Genomic DNA, 20263 nt, shown 5'->3' with positions numbered 1-20263 from the left:
TTAGCACACATAAACAGGCTTATAAACAAGTACCTGCTGCAAAACCTCATATTTGACAGTTTTATATTGTGTTTTTACTCTTTTATTAAAGTTAGCTGCTCGTCCTACAGTGTCACCAAGCGTCTGATTAGCGTACAACGTCACCAGCGTAAGGTGCTACTGTCATGCGTTCTGATTGGCTAAGGCGCATCTTATTTTTAAACGTTTGTGGCCTGGGTGAAATAAAGCAGTAACACAGGCAAAATTATTTTTGCTTATTTTCCTGTTAAATTTTCCAGTTGAAGCTGTCTGTGTAGGAAAGTCAAACATTAAACTGATATGATGATCAAGAACAAGCAGATTTGAAACCTAATATAAACTTTACATAAAACAACATTTATGGACAATATTTCAGAGCATTGGTTGTGAATGTTGATGTTGCTGATTTTGTGTAAGCAGTGCAGGCCGGTGACATCATAGGCCTAATGATTGCAGCTGAGATATCAAGTTGCACATCTTATATCCATAAGCCATTTATTCACCTTTTCCTGGTCCTGATAAAACTAAGAGCTGAAACACAGTCTCTGCCTTTTTTGAAATATCTCTACTCTTATATGTGTGTTTTTACACTGTTTCCTTGGCTGTTTGCAGTAGGTGCAGCAATAAATAATCATCATTTTCAACAGGAGAGTGACAGCTTTACTATCCCTGGAAAAGCACTGTCCAAAGACCTACTGACAGCTGTCCACGTGGGAACAGCATTGCTCATTTAATCTTGCCCCATTGAGTATTTCCTTGAATTGAATCACCCGTATTATATTATGCTCATAATTTACACTTTGGTGGAGGCGTGCTTGTGTCAGTGAGGGGGATTTGTGTTGAATCTCAGGCTGCCATAATGGATAAGGCAAAAGTAAAACAAACCTCAGATTGACAGTGTGACATGTTTTGTGAACTTAGGCCCACTGCTAACTATACCTCCCAGAATAATTGCTCAATATATTCCCCAATGCTCCACTGCTGTTTCCTGCCTGTAGAGTCTCACAGCAGTAGACATACAACATATAGAATATGTGTATTTCCATATGGAAGCTCTACAACAACCATGTGGTGCAATCTGTTGATTTTGATGGAAATTGAATTGACAAACAGCACTTTTCATTCTTAACACACAGTGTATGATGGATATTGTTAATTATCAGCATTGATAGCATGTTTGCTCCCATCAGCCCTCGCTGTTTTCTAAGTGAAATGTCCTGCAGATGCTAAAACAAACAGGAAAGAAAATGTTTCAAAGTATTTGGGTCAAGAATGCTTATTCCTGTGTGAAATAAACGTACTACTGCTACATCTAACAGAAGCCCAACAAAATGATTTGCTATGGGTGCAATTTCAATTTCAGAGAAACAACATAACTGAATTTTAACGACTGAGGCCTTTATTTTGAAAGTTTCTCCTGTGACATCGCTGTTCTACACTGTGTTAGCTCTACACTTTCTTCCAGGAAGCCTTTAGGTCTGCATGTGATTTTGTATTTCCTTGTTTAAATAAATACTCAAGTAAATGTGCTTGTATAAAGGTAAAAGAAAAAGAAGAAAAATGCAAAGAGTAGGGGGCTCATTTGGCACCAAACAATATGGCCCCTGTGACAATGTTGCTCACTGACAGGTACAGTCAAGGGTAGACCCACTGGAGCTTGGAAACTGTGTGTTTTTGCTGCATAATACGTATACAATGCAGGTCTACTGGGGGTTGCTTCCACAGGCCCCACTTTCTATTCATCACCTCGTCTCAAATGTGCTCATGTTCTGACTGTGATGTTTTACAAAAAGGATGTTTTTTTTATGTGAGCCTGGAGCTTTGACACAGATTCCAGAGTTGGCACAAAACATGACATCATTATGAGCAAAACCTTTTGGGTTTAATGAGAATATTGTCAATATCAATCAAGTTCCCTTCACAAAGAACCAATTCACACATTTGCCCAAACAGATGATGTAATCTTTACAAGACACTAAATTCAAATGAGGAAAATGTGATTCAGAAATCACAACAAAGTGACACACATAAACCTGTTCAAACCTATCCATGAAGCATTTGAATCACCTTAAAGGAAATTTTCTTATAACATCACAAAATTTCCATAATTTATGTCGGTTTTTGTTGTTGTTGTTTTTACAGTGTAAGGTAAAAGATTACAATGGCACTCATGCGACTTTACACATTCACTGTGCTACTCTGCCTGTGAACAGTCATAACATAATACTGACATAATACTGTATCTCTTGTCGGCTGGAGGAGCTTTTTGAAATTTGAGAAAATAACCCTGATAATGTGGGAAGACTAGTTTCTTGTGCTTTGCATCTTACTAGAAACAACAGCAAAACAAAACGAAGTTAGTTTTATTATTAATAATAATAATAATAATAATAATAATAATTGTGAATGTTTAATTAGTGCGTATGTGAAAACTGTTCTGTGTGACTTTGAAGTTGTAAAAGACATCTTCATCTCAATAAAATAGCCTGAATAAATCAAGCAAGAAATCTATTATATTAATATAAGCCATGTTGTGTACAGATGTCTCCTGAAATAAAAGTGAGGGAGTCATTAAAAAAGACCTCCCAGAAATGAAAATAAAAATACCCAAATGTTAACTGGTCAGCAATAATATGCAACCCTTTTTTCCTCCTAACTTTAGATTTCCTGCAAATTATGAACACTTGTCTCCTGGTGGTAGGAGTGACATGATTCCTCATTGTTGGTTGGATGTTCCTTTTAGACAGCCTTTCAGAGGAGCCACTGTACACTTCAAAGCCCACACTCTGGTTTCTGCATTACACAGCACTGCCTGCTGGTCAAAATTAGGAACTGCGCTCTCCTGAATCAATGAAATGACTGAAATTCCATAACATCAAAGCTCCGGCTTACACGTGCATGTGTGCGCTTCCTGCTTCCAGCTGTTCTCTCAGCGTGAAACAGCTCCTTGGATGAATATTTCTGATCATATGCATTATTTTCACTGTCAGTGGCAATTTACACTGGCTCACTCTAAAGCTCAACAGTCAACTTTGAACTCTGCCAGTTTTCACACTATGTAAGCTATAGAGGTAATTAAAGATGAGCTGTGCCAGTTTCCACACAGAGTATAGGGGTGATTAAAGACAAAACGTGCAGGTTTAACTGCCTCTCAGGAACATGCTATAATCCTCTGCGCTCAGGTTTGGGTTTGAATGGGGGAATGGACACTCTCTCCCTCTCTCTGGTGACGCTACCTCAGAATGAATGAGTGAGTCTCTCTCTCTCTCTCTCTCTCTCTCTCTCTCTCTCTCTCTCTCTTCTCCTCTCTCTCTCTCGCTCCTCCTCATACCCCCCTAACCATCCCCTCTTATTAAAACAACACGCCAATCTGTTGTAGCCCGGTAAAAGGGGTTTGGGAGCCGAGGAAGCCGTAAAGGAGGCTCCACACACACAGCCGTCTGGAAGGAATTAGACAGCAGCACAGAGACTTCTGGCCACTTCTCTGCGCTCTGTGTAACCTGGATGCTTGGAGAAACTATAGAAATATTACCTGCATGCCCCTTAAGACAGCACAGATACACAGATCTGACTCATATTTTATTATTAGTCATTGCTGGAAACCTTTTTTTTTAAAAGCATGAGTATTTAAGAGTATGACTGCCAGAGTTAATGGCGTTTTAAAAACTTTTAAAATATGAATGAAACTGTCAGAAGTTGATGGAGATAAATATTTATCATTTTTGCATAGTGTATTTTTTATTTATATTTTTTTACATGAATGATGCCAAAGTTGACTGACATGATGTTTGTACACTCAAGAAGCATGCGGTGCATAGTTAATGACTGCAGACAGACTGTTAGAAACTAGAGGAGACAAGCAGTCGTGAATATTTTTGAGCATCCAGCTGAACAAACTTAGGGGAAAGTGCGTGAAGCTTATTTTTTTCCTTCTTATGAATGAGGATCAATGTCAGCGGATTCATGAGAATCATTACCACACAAGTGTCCTTTGAAACTTTCTCGATACTTTTTCTCCCTGTGGAGCGGTACCAGAGCCGCCGGAGCTGACCGCATCCTTTCTCAAGGACGAACAGAGAGGACAGCAGCTGCTTCAAGGTAGGCGGCCAGTGATCATTTGGTCTGGTGAGTCTGCAGCTTCTTAACAGACAATGAGAAATGTTTCATCAGAGACCATAATGTTTATGAACTGCATTTAAATATTATTTTTTGGCATGTTGATGCTCCAGACTTTAATTTTAATTCATTTAGAGGATGCGCTACATAGAGAAGTTTCTTTCACAATTTAAATAATAAACATTATGTCCGATATTTGAGCTCAATAAAGGGTGTGAGGCTTTAAGTTTGGGGGCATGCCAGCTGTCACTACAATAGTGAGTTTTGTCACAAGTCGTGCGTAAAATGCGGATATAATTTCTGGATTTTTTTCCAATTGAAAAGGAATTGCGTTCCTCTATATATTACCTTATGTATTAAAATGACATTACATTAAAACTGAAAAAAAATGTGTCACAAAAGTTTAATTTGGCACGAAAATCTGCATTACATTCATTACACTCTGCCCAGCAGTGCCAGATGTGGAAATGTGCGAAACATATCCGCCCAGACTAGTCTTTCAATCATACCTTTGCCAGTTAATCATCAGCCTGAGAATAAAATAAATGAATGACGTCGCAAAGCGTACGTCATTCTTTGAGGTCTGTGAGCCAATGGGAATGCTGGATTTGGACACGTTCAGCGTGACTCCTGGTTGGAGCGCGTAATTTGATGCCAAATGTAAAAGACCGCTATTTGCGCACACGTGAATCCTGAATGCCTTTCAAGTTTCAGAATTTTGTTTTAAAAAAGTAACTGTTTATGATAATGTAATCGGAGTGGCTGTATAGTGGTGGCAGCCTGATATGTTCATTCAGCACCTCTAAGCTCCAGACTGATCTTGTCTTCTTGTGCAGATGCGTGAAAACTTGACTGACAGCTCATGCAGTAGTCTCCAGAACACAGTGACCTTAAGAAATAATGTTTGCACATTTCTTGCTTGCTGTTGGCGTTATAACTTCCTCACTAACCCACGGCTGCACATTATACACAAATGCAAATGAACATCTGTCACACTCTTTTGCCATAGTCTCTCCCTCCACCCGCCTACACTGAACTCTCAGTGCACAGATACCGATGTTCACTCTTATAAAGCCCACACAAGGAATGTCCATCTGTGAGTTGGATGGCAAGGCATTCCTGGCATCAATCTAATGATGTACAGAACATAGTTTCTATCCTACATGGGGAATCCACTTCCTACCGACCTGGTTAATAAAGTCCATGATGCATTGTAGTGCAAGCTGGAACCCTGGTGGTACCAACCTGTACATTTTTGTCTCCTGTCAGTATTAATTCATCATTGCAGGGTCCCCTTGCCCCCCTACTGTGTAGGAACTCAGATATGCCTGCTTTTTTAACACTATGTGAACCATGGATGCAGTTTATGCACAATATCTTGGCTTATCGAAGTAGAAACAATAGACTTTTTCACATTAGCTGCTAATTTTAGAGAAATATGTCCAGTATTACTGTACCTCTGGGGAAACTTTTACAGTAGCTACCACAGCAATCAGCAATTATTATTTTAAAATGCATGGAGTTTTAGGACACAAGTTCTTTGTATAATCAGTGCATGTGTGGACCCTGTGAATGCACACATGTATCCAGACTAATACCAACTTACTGTCCATAATAGCAGCCCCCGAGGGAGTTTCTCTGCTGAGCATTTGGCTCAGTGTACAGTGAGGAAGGCAATCCATTTCGGGTGCCTGCTAGTGGAACACTAAGGACTTAAATAGAGATTTAATTCATATGTGCAGCAATGAAGATTGCCTATAATAGTTGGTGATCCCAAAAGAGGAAGAAAAGTCCCTTTTTTGCACTCTTCTATAGGTGAGTCAGACATGCTGTTCACTGTAGACTCATCATTGCTACAGGATGTACTTCAGTGCACCAAGCAGTTTACTGCTTAGCAGAGGAAGACATTCCATGGCTGGTGTCCATTAGGGCTCACAACAAGTCTCACGTGCCATTACTGCTCACAGCAGGGGATCTTCAGTGTATAGGGCCTTTGGGCTGCCAACTACTGAAGTTAGGGACAGAGTGCATACAGTATGTGCAGCCCCTCCCGAACACACAACACCATCACCTACCTCATCTATTTTACATTTGTAGAATAGATGAGGTATGCCACAGTTTTTTTCCAGGTTCCCTTGCTAAAATAGCAGTGAAGCCAACCAGTAAAAGTGAAATATTGAAAGTCAGCAAGGTTCTGAGTTAGATCCCACTACCTCATAGTGAGTCACAGGGTCTCACAGGGAGGGCTGATGCCAATGTTAATGCATAGGTCCAAGAGTTACGGTATACCGTGAAGTAACCCAGGAGCTGTATGAAGTAAGCTGTGTTTCAGTAGCTGCATGGCAGATATAGTTAGCTTCTGGACTTTTTCAATTTCTGATGTCTTACCTACTGGTACATCTTGTGGAAGAGGTCAGACAACTAAAGGTCAGACATTTTAGTGGTATATCATAATCACATCCTTTCTTATCCCTTTAATATCTCCATCTATCTTTTCATTCAGCCACTTAGACGGCTCCTCGATCTCGCTCTTATGTTATCTATAAACTGATAATACAGAGGGCTTGAATAGAATTTTCTTCCATGTAGGGAGGAAGCCAGTTATTTTCAGGCACTGCTGATATCTGTCTGAAGTCAGATAAGTGAAAGTGTTGGCTCAATGGATGAGACACAGGCTGTTATAAAATGAGAAACAATTTAAACTTTTTAGAGCTATTTTCTTCTGGCATTCAGACCTAGGAAAAACTAAACGTAACGGGGGTTTTTTGTGAAAGTCTTTGTGAAAATGCATTATATAGATAAGAAATCCATGCAAATTACCAGACAGTGTAGTGGCTGTATAGGGAGGCTTTCTAGACTGAGTCACATATGTAATTTGGCTGAAACTCTTGGAGCCTGCCATAGTGGCGTAAGTCCAGTGCCTCAGCTGGCAGTGAACTGAGCCAAGTCCACCACCATGCCTCCAGTCTTTTCCCCCCTCCTTCTTTTGGTGTCTACCATCCCTCCCTCTCTCACTAACTTATTTTCATCCAACCCACTTTCTCTCTTTTCTTACTGAATACCGTGGTACTCAATTTTTTCCTCCATCTGCCTCTAACACCCTCTCCATAGTACAATCCAATCTGCTCATTCACAGAAAAAGAGAGAGCCACAGGGATGAGTCAAAGGAAGGAGAACATGCCAAGAAACCAAACATAGTTTGGTTTTGACATTGAGAATGGTTTTACCACAACATTTTATTGAATAATGAACTACAGCTTCACCATGCACCTTCACTTTCAAATTGATTTTTTTTTTTAAATGATGCAACCTAATAAGTCGTAAAAGAATGAGATGACGCACAATAAAGAAACCGATGTAGAGTAATTCAAAACAGTCTACTCAGATGTTGTAACCTTTGTGCCGTTGCCAATTTGAGTCCTATCGCACCTGATTCTAATGGCATACAGAAGTTGAGGAAATAAAAAGACAGCGTTGGAGAATGGGAATGTAAAAGTCAACTCCCATGTTATGTTGTAACATCATACCTTTGCCAGTTGTGGCCCTGTCCACCTGATTTCAATCATGTTAGAGTAGTGCAGTGTAGCACAGTGGGTGGTGTTACTGTTTAGTTCTGGTTCTTATAATGCCATGCTCCCATAACAACAATGCACTGTGACCACATGGTGGGTTTATTAGAGGAAGAAAGAAGAGGAGGAGGAAGGGGAGGAGTGAGAAGGGTCAGCTACTTCCTATCGGCACCTTTGAACACTCACATGACCTTTCAGTTCAGTTGGAGTGACGTTTCATATATGCTAGAGTCTTAAACAGTGCAGCATGGAAAATGCACTTTTACAGCAATGCAAGATAAGTTAAAGTAGTGTCTAAAACTCTGTTTTCCCTTTCTAGATGTCGATACTCGACAGAGGTATGCAAAAGCTCTGTTTTCAGTGACCTAAAACCATAGACTGTGTATAAATAGTGGACAAAGTCATCGTGACATCACCCATTGGTTTGTGGGCTCTGATTTTGAAGCCTCACGTTCAGCAATTTGGCCATCGCCATCTTGCTTTTTTTTCATGTGCAGAACAGAATGGAATGACGCTCGGGCTAGTGTTAGCTAGCTTGGTTTATCAAGAGGCAATCATTATTTGTAAATAAATCAAGTGGGGTCATTTTCCTAACGACTTTAATACAAACTGACTTCTTTTTGCAAAAGTGGAGGCGTCTCCTGTTTGCCATTAGATATAATGTCGTTTGAAGGCACTTCCACATTGGCATCACTTTTCAGAACCTGAGAATGTTGCTTTCCTAAAACCCATAAATTTGTAATATATGAATTTATATTATCTTTTGAGACTCATTTTTCTAAGGTTTGATTTTTTTTCTTATAAACCATAAAAATAACACATTTCTGGTAGACCGTACATTAGAAAGTAGTTCAAGAAAGCAGGGAGGAAGTGACAACTTGAGTGTTTCAAGTGTGTTTCGCAGCCAACACTTGAGTCTTTCCCAGCCACTCCCTCTCCTCTGTCTCATCATCTTCTTAGGAACATGTGAGCCTTTCACTGCATCCTGCTACAACCGTCACGAGGGCCATCTCCACATTTAATGCTTTTAAAATGCATCCTGGCCTTTCCAGCCCTGCCCAGCCCACATACACATGCACACTCTCCCTATGTGCATTGCTTGTTCATGTTCCAGACTTTGCATCTCTCCATTTTTGCACATGTGCATTTTCTGTTGGCAGGACATCATGCATTTGAGATTTCAAAGGTGTGTATGACTTCAGCTGGCCTGGTTTTCCAATACTGTCTTACTGATAGCATAGACTTTGTCCAGCAATTACTTCAATGCATCAACACTAATATATCTTCATTAGCCTGTTTGTATTGTAGATTTGTAAAGATAAAGCCATTGTCATAACTATGTCCTCAGTTTATTGAATATTAGTCCTTTGTCCGTTCTATTAAAGCTCAAAGCATACCAGCCACAGGTGTGAGCTGGCTCACTCTTCAGAGCAACATTAAAGTTTTACGTGAATACCACTCATCTGGCCAGAGGCGCTGATTTATGAATGTTACACTTCTAGCTAGTGACTGCTGAGTCACAATAATATAAAGATGTAAGCTTTATGTTATCTCAGCTCCACACAGACCAGCAAGCTGTCTTTTTTGGCTCTGCTTCAGATTTATACTGCCTGTGCAGAGCATACAGTAACACACACACAAATTCACATACACATATATTACTTAGTGTATAAAGACACAGGCACGGAGTCTGGCGAGCCTTGTTATATTTTACGTCCCGTCACAGGCCTTGGAAGTGGGACCCTGCTGTCAGGGATTCCACTGCTCTCTTGTGAGTTTAGTCGAATCATCTCTTCCTCTCTGCAGTGCACATATACATACATTCACACACACACATTTCTTCCTGTGTGCATGTACACACACTGACTAAATGCACACACTACATATTATGCTTAGCTCACATTTTTGCACATGCACATGCACACATGTGCACATGGCCAGCGTTTAGCAGCTGCGGCGAGACTTAATGGCATTCACATTTACCAAGTCAAACCACATATACAGTATATGTGACATATATCTACTGTTGCGTAACATACACATGAGTTATTACAGCATGTGGTGATTCTCATGACTATACTAAATCATAATTTTAATGATATTAAAGGACCTAATGGGTAAAAAAGTTCACTGTGGACTAGGAACACTAATATGAGTGCGAAACCCAATTCAATGTCAAACGTTTGACACGAACAATTATATATGAACATTTCAGGAGATGAATAGAAGACGAATACCTGTTGTATATTCCCATGAAGAATGTTGTATTCTAACTAGGGCTGGGTATTGCCACTTGATACCTTAAAGGTATCAATCAAAATAACCCAGTATAAAGTAGTATTGAATCTTTTCCAGTCAAATGATACCTGCATTCAATCCTTTTTTGTACCCAGATCAAGAAAAATGTATGCTTTTGCTGGCAGCCAATCACAGCAATCATTCTTTCATTTAATGTTTGAATGTCCCACTGCTGCAGCCGCTGCATCCCCTCCTTGATGGAGATGGCAGTTCAATGTACGATGTATTTGTGTAAAAAAACATTTGGATGAAATTCCATTCATATGATGGGCTCAAATGAAGTAGAAAAAAAGACGAAGTGCCCTAGTGGTATCACTTTAAGGGTACTGGTATTGATACTTGCAACTTTTTTAGATACCCAGCCCAAATTCTATGTCGCTTAAGGTCAACACATTCATTATAGCATCATTTTTAGATAGCTGCATGATACAGATAATTAGCTTTTCTCTGTTATGGATGGTATTCTGACTGTTGGTCAGTTGACCACTTTGATCCAGAACATAGACTGTATAATAGAAATGGACGTTATCACAGTGACGTCACTGGTTTATGGAATCCGGCTTTGAAAACTAGATGTTTCATCCAATTTAACCAGTAAAATATCTCCAAGATTTTGTTCACACATTCATAGTTCCCAGACACTGAATCGTACTGACTTTGGTGGTCCCTCCACATCCCCTCTAGCACCACCATGAGGTTCACATTTGTGGTAATTCCATCAGGACTCTTAGTCTTGTTTGTCAGTAACCACACAACTCATTGGCAGTTATGCCTTACACATTGGACAGATGTTAAACATAAATGAACAAATGTTTGAAGTATGTACATTCACAGTAAAGACTGTTGTAATAAATGTTTGTACATATGGTAACATGCTATAAATTAGTTGAACACTATACTGTGCATAACAGTACATAATGTATAGTTAACGTTTGTGCAGTATGAAAGTTATAAGCAGGTCTATTCATGTTTTAAAAGGTTATCAACTCAGATCCAAAAGCTCAAATGACTGAAACACACATCACTTATGATTTTTATAGTCTCCAGGGATCTTCTGCTCTTCAGTGAGAAAGCATCAGTGAGAAGGATTTAGTTTCTGTTACAGCTGGAGGGTTCAGTGCCTTGCTCAATGGTGCCTGGGAACTTAAATGTTTTCCCAACTTGTTCAAGCATTCAAAGCAGTTACCTTCACCCCATGGACACTGTTCTAAACATCAAGACTGCTGCCATTCCTGGTGCAACGCTTGTTTCTTTTTTACTGTTAAATTTCAGAAGGAAATAGACTGTAAAGTTGGACATAGCCAAATGGAGGCCACACCACTGAAAACTCATTCATTCATTCAAAAGTTAATCCTGCTGCTAACCTAACATCTACTCTCCATACTAAAGATTTTTGTAAAATTATCCCTGAGACGGAGCCAATTTTTACCCAAGAGACTGTTAATGACGTTTGTGGGACTGCTAAAGCATCCAACCCAAGGTCACCATAAGGTTGGACACACACACAGAGTGATGGTTTTCTATCACACACATATGCCAAGATACAAAAACAAACAGAAGGATGGGGTGATATCATTCACATGTGCAAATTACACCATCAGCTCAAATGCGCATAGCGACACACACGCAGATATGCACTATTCCAAAGTGACAACATCCACATGTGTCAATGACACCTTCACTGTCATAGATACTCTGATTAGAGGCTTTATGTCTCTGGGGCTGGGGCCAAGTATGGATGACCATCATGACTTTTTCTCTTTGTCTGCAGTTAATATTCCTGCAGTCTGAGCTAATTGTTAGTTTTGACCTTTACATTGGATCACACGCCCATGTATAAGATAAAGAGCTGATCATCCTCACAAATGGCAATGTGAGAGCTGTGTCTTTTGACTAAATCACCGTTTGACAGCATTCTGTTGGTTTGCAACACAGCTGTATAGCCACCATGACATCATCCATTGGTTTGTGGATAACTAAGTAGTTGCCATCTTGGTTTTTGTAGCCAGAAATGACCATATTTGGATGAGAGGGTGGAGCTGGGTAGGAGGTTGCTGAGTCACCAGCTAATGCTAGTGCTAGCTAGCTTGCTAGGTTCGCATGGTGCATCTGTAATTAAGAATGAATAGACAACTTATTAGAGTGTCTTTTAGTACAACCGAACAATGAACATGCTCGTATGCGTAAAGCATAGAAAATTAATTTCCATAAACTGAAAACTCACTTTAAAAAGGGTTAAAGCTCTAAGATGAAAACACAATGTCAATCACAAGCTAGCGCTCTCAAAAGCATTGCCTGCTTCACTGTCTATTTTACTCTTTAAATGGGACCATAATTCACAAATTGACAGCAGGCCACAAGCTCATTAGGAAAACATTTACTGAGGTAATAAATCAAATGAGAGGTAGGGTCATTTTCTCATTGACTTTAATACAATCTGACTTATTTTCAGGCACAGAGGTTGTAGCTTGGTTTAAATGAGGAAAGAGCTTTACATCTGTGAATTATTACTTGAATTGAATTAAACAGTTTGGTTTTGTACTTTACCCACAAACCTTTTCACTAGAGCAAGCACTTCATGTCAATAAAGTACAGATCATAAATAAACAAGCAGTCAAAAAACACTGTGTAAAGTGTGCATGTTCTCCCTCCTCCAAGTTCTCAGATATCTTGCTACAGCCCAAAGAAATGCAGGCTAGATGAATTGGAAACTGAAAATTCTCAGTTGGTGAGAATGTGTTAGTCATGCCCTGGTCATGGAGGTGTATCAACAGAATTATGATGACTTCCTCTGCTAATATCAAATATATTTACAATATAATCTCTAATCCAAACATTCACAAATCAAATGGTTATGGTGAAATAAATTTCCTTCTCAGCAGGCCGAGTTCATTCAAAGTTGTTGCAGGGAGACAGGGTGAAAGAGTTTGTTCTACACTACCTTATATAGTTGTAAACTATCGCACACACATATGTGCACAAACTAAAGGAGGTCTAAGGTGAAAGGCACTCTCAGCTTAACGCAATTAAAAATGTGTATTTTTACAGACACACACACACACACACACACACTCTCCTCCCTGGTGTAATAAGCTTTTATACGTGCATTTGTGTGCATGTGTGTATGTGTGTGTGGTGTGTGTGTCAGGGGTCTTGTAAATGAGCGTCTGACGTTAAGAGCCCTGCCACGTGCCAGAGGAGGCCTGCTACACTGGTTGTGGCCTTCTCATCCAACGATCAAATGAACAAGGCATTATGTCTGAGCCAAGGGGTGTGTGTGCATATTCCTCTCTCTCAGCTTAGCCCCTCTCTCTTCTTCTGCTCCTATCTCAGTGTCTCTTGCTTGTTTTCTTTCTTACCGTCTATGTAGATATCTTCTTATTTTCTACTTAGTGTTGACCGCTTTTACTCACTTTCTTTTTTCTTACACTCTCTCTGCCCCTCTCCCCTTCTGTCTTTACAATTCTTTCTCTTTTTAACTCGGCCCATTGCTCTCTCCCTTCCTCCATCTGTCTTGTGTGTTTAGGTGTGGTGTGAAGAGCTCTTGCCAAATCACAAACACTGCTGGGCTCTGTGTACTCTTCTTTTGATGACTTTACTGCTTTCCTGATTTACATGTCTTGCTTTGCTTGACTAAACTTACTTGTGTAATTTGCATACAATCATATATCACGATGAAATAAGCAATAATGCAAATTATTTTTAAGGCACATTAAATGCAGTGGCATCAAAAATAAATTTAGTTTAAAATGTTGGTTTCACAGCCCAAGGTGTTAAAATGATGTCCCACAAGGGGGCGCTGTGCTGACTCAGTGACTAAAAAAACATACTTTGAGGTCAAAGGTCAAACCATCAATCAATCATCAATCTTTTCTGTATGTGAGGCAAACTGGCATGATCTTCATAATATTTAAAGCAATAGAATGTCATAGCCTTCCTCTCTTAAGTGTGCACCTTTATCTTTGTATCTATTCAGTCCTAGAAGTCATGTGCTCTTCTTGTACTTTTTATTGGGAGTCACAGAGGGGAAGGAGCACACGTGCAGCATTAGAAAATCTAAAAAGCTCTTGTCTTCTTCTTCCCACGGAGATATAAACAGATGACATCACAGGGTGGTCCGCTCTGCGTTGAGCCGAGCTGAGCCACGCTGAGTGGGTCTCTGCTGCTCTGCCAAACAGATGGCGGTAGCAACATAATGAGGGCTGGAAGCAAACTTTAGGATTCTAAGCAGAAGATTTTGTGCAGTGGTGCTTGTGTCACTCAGTGTTTTAGACACAAGAGCAGGGAATGTTCTTCACTGGCCCCCACATTAAAACACACAATGATCTTTCATGGTCTAGACCAGAGTTCCTTGTCTGAAAATCATTTTGAACTCCTTCTTTACAACACAGACGAAAAAAATAAATAAATCATAATAGTTTCCCCCAGGTATTTAGAATGCACTCGGACATTTGGCAGGGGCAGCCAGCTTGTTGGTTAATTAGGTCTTGTAATGTGCGCCCACCCACACTAAAGGAGAGTTGGAACAATCGGCTACTCACAACTGTCTGACATTTAGACAAGGATTTTGGGGAGGGGTAGAGTGAGGCAGAGGGGGAAGAAGGGAGTAAAAAAAGGGGAGAAACTTTACTGCTCTCTATGCCTGGGTTTGTTGCAATAAAACAAGGTTGTGTGTGCCCGAGAAGAATATGCTGATCAGCTATGAATAAGCACTTTTCACGTTGTATCTTCTTAAAACTTAATAAATTCTACTGCAGGCATCGAAGTCAATGTTTTCTTTGTATGCCGAGTGTTATTTTACAACCCATATTCCATAAAAATGTTTGGTCGCTGTGAAAAAAGTATGCATCAAATTCAGAATTCAGAGTTTATATTTATGAAAAAAAGTTTTTCAGTTTAAAAATAAACCTCTTAAAACCCACCTACACAGGGTTTATTTACATTTGAGACAACATCCCAATTTTGCTTGTACGTTTGTAGTTGCAGAGTACTTTATACTTGAACAATGACCTCAATGACTTCATCCCATGGCATTTGGCTTGTAATAAATACTCTAAAATACAATAATTGTTGTATTACTTTGACTTAGTGTAATCCTTGTCTCCACATTTTGTCCCTAGATGAGGTGTCAGAGAGTCCTCACCTATCTGCGGATATTTGGGACCACTATGTTTGGCGTGTCCCTCCTGGTTGGCATCTCCACGGCCTACATCATGGGCTACCAGTTCTTCACCACAGCCCGCAATCACCTATCCTTCGGCCTGTACGGTGCCATCTTGGTCGTCCACCTAATCATCCAGAGCCTCTTTGCGCTTTTAGAACACAGAAACATGCGGCGGTCACTAGAGACGCCCATCAAACTGAATAAATCCCTGGCGTTGTGCATCGCAGCATATCAAGAGGACCCAAACTACCTGAGGAAGTGCCTGGTGTCGGTAAAGAGGCTGACATACCCGGGGATCAAAGTGATCATGGTGATAGACGGGAATGCAACAGATGACTTGTACATGATGGAGATTTTTAAAGAGATAATGGGATGGGACAAGTCGGCCACTTACGTGTGGCGGAGTAACTATCACAGCAGAGGGCCGGAGGAGACAGATGAGAGCTATGCTGAGAGCCTTCAGCAGGTTTCCAGGCTGGTGCTGAACAACAAGTGTGTGTGCATCATGCAGAAGTGGGGAGGGAAGAGAGAGGTCATGTACACAGCCTTCAAAGCACTGGGGAGGAGCATGGACTATGTGCAGGTAAGTCAGTCAAACTAGAAATGGATATGAAGGGAAAGAGTTTCTGAAGCATGGTTGTATGAGATACTTATCCATAATCAGTATGCTCCCAGTTTGGAGAAGCAGGCAGGAGTACATGGAAGCTAAACAATGTACTGTTATGGATGGGGGCAGCAGAAAAATAATTTTAGAAATAATCAAAATGAATATGAGGCGTTTGCTATATTTACAATATTTTTGCTTCTTTACCTTGCCGTGAGACAGCCCTGTTTAAATTTACGTTTTGTTATTCTGTGCTGACGTCATCGCCACCAGACACCACTGACAAAAATTGCAACTTTACCTTGCAGAACAAGTGAGTTGCTGATTCTATTGGTGCCTTGATCATTCAGTGTGTTTGTGTTATTGAGTGACTATGGTGTTTTAACGGGTTCACCAAAGTCACACAATAAAGCAAACAAACTAATCAACTGAGGCAGCAGTAGAGCAGCAACTCCCTTTTTCTGCAAGGTAAAATTATTGCTTTTGCTAATAATTGAAGAGAGAATGGAGCAGCACAATTTCTCATGGTGAGGTAAAGCAATGAAACATTATAGCCCAAATTTTAGGTGAGCCTTTTTTTAGGTGGCCAAAATACATTTTGCCGCTACCCCCGGCCACAGCAGTACATTGCTTAGCTTCTGTGCTGGTACTTCTGTCTGCTTCTACAAACTGGGGGCATGTCTACCGCCATCTACTGTAGGTAATACACTGATTATGGAAAAGTGCGTCATACAACCTTAATTCAAATTTGGATCAAAAACATGATCTATCCCTTTAACATAGGTATTTTTTAGAATAATAAAAGAATGGTGAAATGGGGAAAGCGTGCATAGTACAAACGACTAGAATAAATGCACAAGAAATGGTAAGAGAGACAAAAGGAAGTAAGATAATGAAGAGTGTCACTAGTGCAAATTAGACACCATTATATAAGAGATGAAATATTCAGTGGCTGTGCCTGTGTGTGTATCTTTATAGACACACACACACACACACACACACACACACACACACACAGGTAAGACGAGGACAGCTGACATCAGTGTGGGCTGAAGATAGAAAGAAAGGGAAGAGAGATGGAGAAAGAGATGGCTGGAGAGGGTGAGGGGGGCTCTGCCAAACCAAACATGGGGTCCACAAAGAGTCTTTTGTGTTGCTTTTAGACTAACGGTGGCTGTGTGCATCGTGTTGTGAAGTGTAGCGTGAAGAAGGGCAGCAGTAGCTTATGTCTAATAACAGATCTGTTTCACAGAGCTCAGTGTTACATCATCTACATGAGTAGTATTTAGAGTCAGGGCCCAAAACTGTGTCAAAGAAAGGTTATATTTCATATGCTTCTGTTTGCTGGTCAGGTTTAACGACATTTCTGTTGGAATAAAAGCTATTTTAGAATTAAATAAATACTGGTGAAAATAAGTTTAACAATAATAATCTTGGTGTATGTTAATGGAACTTTAACTATATATTTTTGGAAAAGCCATTTTAAATGGGCTAATACAGTCTGGTAATGCTAATAGTGTGTGGTGGCGCAGAAAAAAAATAATAACAGGAGCTAAAAACATTAACCCCAATGCCAAGCTTGGCAACACACAAGCTGATGATGTGCCAGGAAACCTGTTTTTATCCAGTACCCAGTATGTGAAATATGAAACAATGTAACTTCCATAGTTTGGCCAAAACACAAAGTGTCCTCACGTCATATTTGTTCTGCATTATTCAGCTGGTGGTGTTTCATAAAGACATCTTGAGCAATGAATAAAACTGAACAAGCTCATTATACCTCAATATTAAAATTATTTTAATACATTTTATTACACAAAAGGCAGACTTCAAGCTTTGAAAAAAAAAAGCTCGGATATGATGCTGTCTAACACCTGCAGCTGGGTGCAGCCTGCCAGAAACATTTTGTTTAACAGAGATTTCAAAAGAAGTTAGTGCAGTGCTGCCAGTAATCATGCCAGCACTCTGCAACAAAGGAGGGACCGTGTTGCATGCTTTTTTTTTACTATCATCAAGCTCGGCCTGTAACAGATGTGTTCTGTTAATGGGGATTGGGCTCTAGATCTGTTTTCATCACCTGATATTGTTAGGGAGGAAAATGACCATTTATAGATGAAAATGGAGAGAGCTGAAGATCTGAAAGATACTGGGTGGTGTTTTAGTTTAAAGCAGTTATTCTTCATTGCAGGGGACTTTCCAGTGGCCACATTGTTATTACCTCCACCAAGGATTATGTTTTCAGTGTGGTTTGTGTGTTTGTGTGTTTGTTTGTCTGTCTGTCTGTCACCAGGATAACAGAAAAACAACTGACCCAATTTTCATGAAACTTGGTGGAAGGGTGTAGCATGGGCCCAGAAGGAACCCATTAAATTCTGGAGCTGATCTAAATCACGAGACGGAATTACAAATGAATGTATCACTTTCGTAAATATTGTGGGAGAGTTCATTTGTGAATTGATCATAAACACATATTTCATGGCTGATTAAGACAAGGAAAAACTCTCTAAGCTGGAACTGTTACACATGACCTTTGGTAAAAGGTTTAAAACACAGTAAACGAATTGCTTATTCTGTGGGTTCTACTCAGGTGTGTGACTCTGACACTATGTTGGACCCAGCATCATCGGTGGAGATGGTGAAGGTTCTAGAAGAAGACCCAATGGTGGGAGGTGTTGGAGGAGATGTGCAGGTTGGTTACGGAACAATTTTTTTCTCATTCCATGGAAGTGACCAATTAAACAAACCGTGCATTTCATATGAATTACTTTTTTTTCATGTTCAACCCTTTAATTAAACCAAAATTAACTTTTGCCTGTCAACTCCCTAGATCCTAAACAAATACGAGTCGTGGATCTCCTTCCTGAGCAGTGTGCGGTACTGGATGGCCTTTAACATTGAGCGGGCTTGCCAGTCCTACTTTGGTTGCGTGCAGTGCATCAGTGGGCCTTTAGGAATGTACCGGAACTCCCTCCTGCACGAGTTCCTTGAGGACTGGTACAATCAGACTTTCATGGGATCCCACTGCAGTTTTGGGGATGATCGTCATCTCACAAACAGAGTTCTAAGCCTTGGCTATGCAACCAAATATACTGCTCGATCAAAGTGCCTCACTGAGACGCCGATTACATACCTGCGGTGGCTCAATCAACAGACTCGATGGAGTAAGTCATATTTTAGAGAATGGCTTTACAACTCCATGTGGTTCCACAAACACCATCTATGGATGACTTATGAGGCTGTGATCACGGGATTCTTCCCGTTTTTCCTGATCGCAACTGCAATTCAGCTTTTCTACCAAGGAAGGCTCTGGAATATTCTGTTGTTTCTACTCATTGTGCAGGCGGTGGCGCTGATCAAGGCTTCATTTGCCAGCTGTCTCAGAGGTAACATTGTCATGGTGTTCATGTCGTTCTACTCCGTACTGTACATGTCAAGCCTGTTGCCAGCCAAAATGTTTGCAATAGCAACAATCAACAAGTCTGGATGGGGGACCTCTGGAAGGAAAACAATAGTGGTGAATTTCATTGGTCTGATTCCTATATCAGTTTGGTTCACCATCCTCTTCTTTGGGATTATCTACACAGTAATCCTGCAGACTAGAAAACCCTTTCCTGAATCAGAAAAGATAGTTCTGGTCATAGGGGCAGTCGTGTATGCCAGTTACTGGGTCATACTCTTGACGTTGTATGCAGTGCTCATAAATAAGTGTGGGAAGAGGAAGAAGGAACCACACTATGATATGGTGCTGGATGTATGACTTGCAGTCATCATTTACCACTGAACTTTCTCTTTTTGGGTGGTTTTCACTCTCATGTTGTTACATAAATGTTTTGCAGATACAGAGCAGCTCTGGAGGCAAAACTGGTTGAGTTCAACCAAAATGGGCAAAGACCCAGGGTTTTATCAAACTTGAATGGAAAAACATGTAAATGGCAGTGGCGACTTTTTTCTTCAAGTTCATTCATGACCATAGCATTCATGATCTTGGAACAGCATGGTAGCTAATTAGCTTACCTACATTTTCAGCTGAATATCAGCAACTGTAAACTTACTAGCTAAACTTGATTGCTCAGAAAAGCAAAATTAAATATATTGCAGTTGGCAGCAAGAGTGCTAGGCTTTGTAATATTAGCTACCTCTTACCCATGTCATTTTCACTGGGATTCAGTCTAAAGTTTGCAACTCAGCCAAAGAAACTGTGGACTTTTATCTCCACCCATTGGGGTTTAACTTGACCAGTAACAATATTTTTCCTCCAGAGCATCAATGTGTCTCCAAGAAATGTTTGTACACCTTGATGAGAAGCAAATGTATATATTGCTCTCAACTAAGGGAACTCATAACTTCAAGTCAAACTGAAACTACCAGCGCCCTGCTCTGCCAGACTCCACTGTAAAGGATTAGATTTAATTTCTAGTTGGTGAATTTGTAATTGGCAAGTATCTGGATGGTCTGTGTGGACCTCATGACCCCTAGACTGTATATAAAGATGGA

At 40.3% G+C, this 20263-nt stretch overlaps 1 protein-coding gene across 1 annotated transcript; it reads left to right on the top strand.

Moving 5' to 3' along the window:
- Positions 1–4100: 4100 nt before the first annotated feature.
- On the top strand, positions 4101–19683 carry has2 (hyaluronan synthase 2). The gene is made up of 4 exons (XM_059339750.1): positions 4101–4116; positions 15122–15748; positions 18357–18458; positions 18597–19683. The coding sequence occupies exons 2-4, from the start codon at positions 15122–15124 to the stop codon at positions 19524–19526; spliced, it is 1659 nt and encodes a 552-aa protein (XP_059195733.1). The 5' UTR covers positions 4101–4116; the 3' UTR covers positions 19527–19683.
- The last annotated feature ends 580 nt before the right edge of the window (positions 19684–20263 follow it).

The sequence above is a fragment of the Centropristis striata genome, chromosome 8 (assembly GCF_030273125.1).
Source record: "Centropristis striata isolate RG_2023a ecotype Rhode Island chromosome 8, C.striata_1.0, whole genome shotgun sequence".
NCBI classification, from domain to species: Eukaryota; Metazoa; Chordata; class Actinopteri; order Perciformes; family Serranidae; genus Centropristis; species Centropristis striata.
Note: the sequence above shows the minus strand (reverse complement) of the source record. Positions and strands in the feature narration are given on the sequence as shown.

What these genes read in the sequence shown, in the direction of transcription:
- has2 (XM_059339750.1), top strand. Translation starts at nt 15,122, where the DNA reads ATGAGGTGTCAGAGAGTCCTCACCTATCTGCGGATATTTGGGACCACT. An exon ending in GGAGCATGGACTATGTGCAG is followed by an intron (nt 15,749 to 18,356) that starts GTAAGTCAGTCA and finishes GGTTCTACTCAG; the next exon opens with GTGTGTGACTCTGACACTAT. An exon ending in GTGTTGGAGGAGATGTGCAG is followed by an intron (nt 18,459 to 18,596) that starts GTTGGTTACGGA and finishes TCAACTCCCTAG; the next exon opens with ATCCTAAACAAATACGAGTC.